The sequence below is a fragment of the Procambarus clarkii genome, chromosome 39 (assembly GCF_040958095.1).
Source record: "Procambarus clarkii isolate CNS0578487 chromosome 39, FALCON_Pclarkii_2.0, whole genome shotgun sequence".
Classification (NCBI taxonomy): Eukaryota; Metazoa; Arthropoda; class Malacostraca; order Decapoda; family Cambaridae; genus Procambarus; species Procambarus clarkii.
In genome coordinates, this window is record NC_091188.1 from 2902681 (window position 1) to 2908376 (window position 5696).

Consider the following 5696-nt stretch of genomic DNA (forward strand, 5'->3'; position numbering starts at 1 on the left):
ACAACAAATGATGGTTGTTAGAGAAGTGGTGCTAACTGTTCGCTAAACTGCTTAAAGCTGATCTGTTTCTTTCGTTATTAGTCATTAAACTTCTCAGGTAAAGGTGAGAGGTAAAGTCAAAGCGTAAAATTTTCTAAATACTCAGAACAAAATTAAATTGATTAGTTTTTACTTTCCTAATGAGAAAAAACAATATATTTTGTTGTTAAAAATGCATTGTATTCAACATTTTGTAAATCTGTCTCAGGATATGAAACTTGCAGCAATAGTTATGTCTTAATTAATTTCAATAACCTGAATTTGCCTTAGCGCCACCATCTCTAATGGCCTTGACCGGGACAGGAACCCGCCGGTTTGTCAAACACATTTTAATTTTAAACTGACATTTACGTCTTCTGTGGATAGATGGTTCCATGGGTTTATTACCCTAATGTATGAGTAAAATAATCGACTAATTCTGACATATTGTGAGTCTCACACTGAACCTTTCTAGGAAGGGGTTTGGATTGATATCTTTCAGTTTGTTTAGTGTTTTGAAGGTCTCGTGAGATCAGGCCCATCATGTCTGGTTTGTGGTGCTGTGGGTTCTGTGGCCCTCAACCGGTCCTTATTTGAGAACAAACTTAGTTTTGGTACACACACAGATCCCAATAACGTGATAACGTCTGGGATGATCCCGAACGTAGGTTAAAATCCTCGTCACGGCCCTTGTGGATTTGTTCTTAGTTTTGGTATATTTTTCCACCTCTCAGTGATGAAGATTTCTCAGAGCAGACATGTCCTTTGAGGAAGATTTCCCCATGTTTAGACGCAGTTGTCCAGATGAGGACGCACCAGACATGTGTGCAGAAGAATTGCCACATTTTTCCCCATGAAATCAAAGATTAGTTTGATTATTCCAAAGATTAGGAGAGCTTTTCGCCTCCATCAATCTGCTACGTGGCCGTGTTGTTGATACAATAGCTGTGATGTGCATTTATGTCTTATATGCAACGTCTTGTTTTTTCAATTTTGTAAAGCATTTGCCAGTCGCAGAGAGTAACGGAGCTGAAAATTAGACGCCAAACCCCACACATCTAAAAGCAAAGAAAGTGAAGACGTTTCGGTCCCTCCCGGACCATAATCATGTCGTGTAAAGAAAGTGGTGGAGAAAGTAATAGGTACGAATGTGACGTAAAAAGCGAGAACGTAAGAATTAAACCATAAGAGATTAAGCATAAAGAAAACCGTAGAAGGGATTGTGGCGAAGGGGTGAGACAGAAACAAAAAAAGAACGCCACAGAGAAAAAAGAGATCATAGAGGTTCTGAAGCTATGTCAGATCATGTTGTTAAGAAGGTTAGAGCATTTAAGTATGTACTGAGGAAGGTCAGAGTCATCAGCAACAAAGCCGGGGCTAAGATTAATGTTGTGTATGGGATCTGAGTCAACAAGACGGCGTCTGTGAAGAGTTGATGAAGGAAAGATTATTTTAGAAGATGAGGATAATTAGTACTCTACAGGATGTTTAGTTCCTAACATGACAGAGAGCGCTGGTTCAACTCACTTCATTGCGCCAAAAATTAATTGCAATATAAAATGTGAACAATACAAGATAATCATTACGGAATAAATTGTGTAATGCCGGTAAATAAATGTTTCAGTCTTTTTCAGAGAGTGAGAATTAATCTTTTTCTTTAGTTTCCGAGCTTATTATTATTATATATTTTTATCATAATAAAATGTAAGATCATAAACGTTCACTCAGACACTACACTCGTGCATGTTCTCAGTAATTGACGAAAATAAAATAAAAAACATTGAATTAAAATAAAGAAATAAGATTTAAGGGAAAACAGGAAGAGGGAAGAGAGTTTCAAGGGGGATGGTTAGGAGATGATATAAGTTTCCAGGAAAATCAGCAGAGAGGAGTTTACCTGTAAGAGCTGCCCGGATGAGGTCCGAGTTGGTCTTCCTCTGGTCTCCTCCACTACTGTCAGCCTCGGCCCTCGTCAGCTTGTCCTCCACTCCACGCTGACTGGCAATGTCCGCTTCATCCTCTATTCCAACTTTCCTGTCAATTCTATCTCCCTTATTGCCAAACTTATCAGAAACTTCGATCGTGTTCATGGTGTCCATTTTCTCGATTTTCTCGTTTTCTTTGTGCCTAATTTTAGAAGTAACTTCAGCTTTGTTTGTAGTTTCATCCGGAACGCTGAGATCTGCCGCCATTTCTTCAGGGTTTTCTACGCCGTGCTTCCCATCATGGCTTTGTTGCACGTCGTCTCCGTCTTTATATTCGTTTGGAGGTTTGCCTTCCTCCTCCTCTCCTCCTGCGTGTTTTTCCTCTTGCGGCTGTGCCTGCTTCTGCGACTCGACGTCAGCTGATAAGAGCGAAGCATCGGCCACGATGAGTGAATTGTGTTTACCAGTCAGCTGTTTTCTGGCGTCCTCGTAACTGGCCACAAGGTAAACAAACTCCTCTCTCCTGAAAAAAAAATATATATATATGTATTGATACATATTATACATTCAAGCTCAAAGCTATATAAACTGTTCCTTAGTTAATTAATTTATATAAATTGGCTATCACATATTTTAATATTGTCGTGATTTTCTCAGTAGTTGATTTAATGTATGCAACTAAACTTAATCTACCCGACACCAGCGTATATGTTCACACACTTCAACACACCAGGCAAGAGGACGGCCAGATTCATGTTCCCTCTAATAGAGTAATTTCGACGAACTTCGCATCTTAAATGCGCAAACTACATACACTATTTTAACAACAGTTTTACAATCACACTCAACAGTTTAAAATTTCTCTTCTTGTAATGAGGAGAAACATGATTACAGAGAGTGCAGTTCTGCCTGACAAAGTTTACAGAGCTTAACGAGATTAACCAAAACAGGAGAGAACTGGATTGATTGCATTTTTCTTATTTACTAAAACGCTTTTTGTATGAGATGGAGAAACAAGCTGGGAAAACTGGATAGATATTAGAATGGGTAATAGAGCTTGTGACAGATAGGAAACGGGGTCACAGTCAGAAAGAAAATGTCGAAATGGATTGATGGAGGAAGCTGGGCCTCTCAAGACTCAACCCTTGGAACTCTGCTGAACCTCATCGATGGTGCTGACCTTTCCTGAGGCGGAAAGGCTCCCACGTGTCAATGTTTACAGATGACGGAATCTAATGGAGAGAGTTTCAACTAAAGAGTCTCACAGGCTGGTTCAGAAGGTCCTAGACACTCTAAAAAGAGTGTTTAGTACCTTCTGAACTCTGACACCACACACAGATAAACGTTACAAATATCGTGTTTATAGAGAGTAAAAACACTCTAAAAGAGTGTTTAGGGCCGTCTAAAGAAACTAGGCAGACAGGGACAGCCTTCTAAAAATTCGGAAAAATAGGAAGAGAGATTAAGTGTGGAAGTAAAACACGCCTGTGGATCGGGAGATAAGCAAGTGTAATGCACTAAAAAAAGAGGTGAATACCACCTCTAGCCAACGGTTTTAAGAGGAAAAACAGTTGGAACTAAAACGCCTAAAGCAATTACAAGTCCATTTAACACCAGCGACGAGGCGGGACCCAAGACCCAGATTTTTGCCTACCATAAAGACTAATAGATAAACAATGACAGGAAAGCACACAATATTGTACACATTTTCATTTATATTCAGCTCTTTTCTTAATTGCATTAACTAGAAAAATAACGCACAAGAAACTAATAACATCTTAGTGAAGTGAGTTAAGAAGTCCCCCACTCAGCTTACACATTAGCGACGATGACAAGGTCGTCCTCTGGCAAGTGCTTCAGGTGGTCCTCGAGCCTCGAGTCCTCCTCACACCTTCCTGTGGGACACCAGTTCCTCAGCACCTGTCACCGAGAAACACCCACCGACGGAGGAGTATTACTAATCTTCTGTTCACAGGCTGACTGCTGTCAGCAGAGCGAAATGATCAGCAACTTTTCGGTATAATTGTATTATTGTTTAATATTATTTATTCATTTATTATTATTATTATTATTATTATTATTATTATTATTATTATTATTATTATTATTATTATTATTATTATTATTATTATTATGTAATAGACACTTTAGAAAACATGTACCATATTGGAACATAACATTTATGATTAGTTAGAAATATTTCAGTCTTCCGAATTGTTAGGGTGACGAACTGGCTTGCCGACTAAGGTACTACGGGCTCACCATAGCCCGTACTGCTTGGAACTTTATGTTCCAGGTAGCGAATCTTTAACAACAACAACAACTTGCCGCCTTGCCGGATCTGCAACCGATCAGTGAGTCAACAGACCAGCTGGAAGCAGATCCACTTGCCTAACACTCATCAACAGACTGACTCAACAACAGACTGAACTGGAAGTGGACTACATTAACAGAAGATGGACTCATCAAGACGACTAAAGGGGGACTCACCTTGACGCTGGGGTACTGGAACCTGCAGGCTGAGTGACTCACCTGAACGCTGGGGTACTGGAACCTGCAGGCTGAGTGACTCACCTGAACGCTGGGGTACTGGAACCTGCAGGCTGAGTGACTCACCTGAACGCTGGGGTACTGGAACCTGCAGGCTGAGTGACTCACCTGAACGCTGGGGTACTGGAACCTGCAGGCTGAGTGACTCACCTGAACGCTGGGGTACTGGAACCTGCAGGCTGAGTCACTCACCTGAACGCTGGGGTACTGGAACCTGCAGGCTGAGTCACTCACCTGAACGCTGGGGTACTGGAACCTGCAGGCTGAGTGCAGGAAGCTGTCCTCCTTATCAGTGGAGTTGCCGGCCAGAACCACCACATGGAGACCTACGACCAGGTGAGGTGGTGAAAAAAAACTATCTTCACAAGTTGATATAAGTGAGAATAAATATATATGAGTAAACAGAAATCAGAACAAATCATCAACGATTGATAGATAAATAAGTGGATAAGAAAGATTATAATTAGCACGTCAGGTATAAACAGCAGTGGTAGATAATCAGAACGGTAGGTGTTGACCAGACCACATACTAGAAGGTGAAGGGACGACGACGTTTCGGTCCGTCCTGGACCATTCTCAAGTCGTTTCGGTCCAGGACGGACCGAAACGTCGTCGTCCCTTCACCTTCTAGTATGTAGTCTGGTCAACATACTTCAGCCACGTTATTGTGACTCATCGCCTGTAGAACGGTAGGTAATCAAAGCTAGTAAAAGGGTGGGAAATGAGAACTAAACCTCATTTCCCCATAACCACAGTAAGGTAAGCACACTACTTACCTACAACATTATTTTGGAACTCGTCCGCTCCCGCCACCGCCCACATAACGAACAAAACACTAACAACGAGAGCGCATCTAGCCATTGTGACCAGCAGGTGAAGAGTGCGCCGTGAGCTCCAACACCCAACACGACGTGTCTGACCCGCCGGGCGAGTCAACACTCGCCTGACACTCACCAGGAAACCCGCCGACAATAATAGCTCTGCCGCTCTGCCGCTCTGCCGTCGTCACCAGGATAAATATCATTTAAATAAAAAAAACTCCACGGCTGCTACACTGCAAATATTCTCGTTATCCGGAAACTGACTCATTCGGCAAGGGAGAAATATCAGTGTATCCGCGTCTTAACCGGTCACCAGTCAAGGTCAGGGATGCGCCCCGAAGGGCTCCGGGAGACCTAACAACGTAGCAGAAATATGGCTCTG

The 5696-nt window shown here is 41.9% G+C and overlaps 1 protein-coding gene across 1 annotated transcript in view; it reads right to left on the bottom strand.

Moving 5' to 3' along the window:
- LOC123760549 (multifunctional procollagen lysine hydroxylase and glycosyltransferase LH3) overlaps positions 1-5419 on the bottom strand; it is a 32552-nt gene extending 27133 nt beyond the window's left edge. Inside the window, exons 1-4 of the mRNA XM_069338295.1 lie at positions 5270-5419; positions 4728-4819; positions 3760-3863; positions 1916-2466 (exon numbers count right to left, since the gene is read on the bottom strand). Of these exons, the coding sequence (XP_069194396.1) occupies positions 1916-2466; positions 3760-3863; positions 4728-4819; positions 5270-5354 (832 nt within the window). The 5' untranslated portion in view covers positions 5355-5419. The remainder of the gene's footprint in view (positions 1-1915; positions 2467-3759; positions 3864-4727; positions 4820-5269) is intronic.
- Positions 5420-5696: the final 277 nt, after the last annotated feature.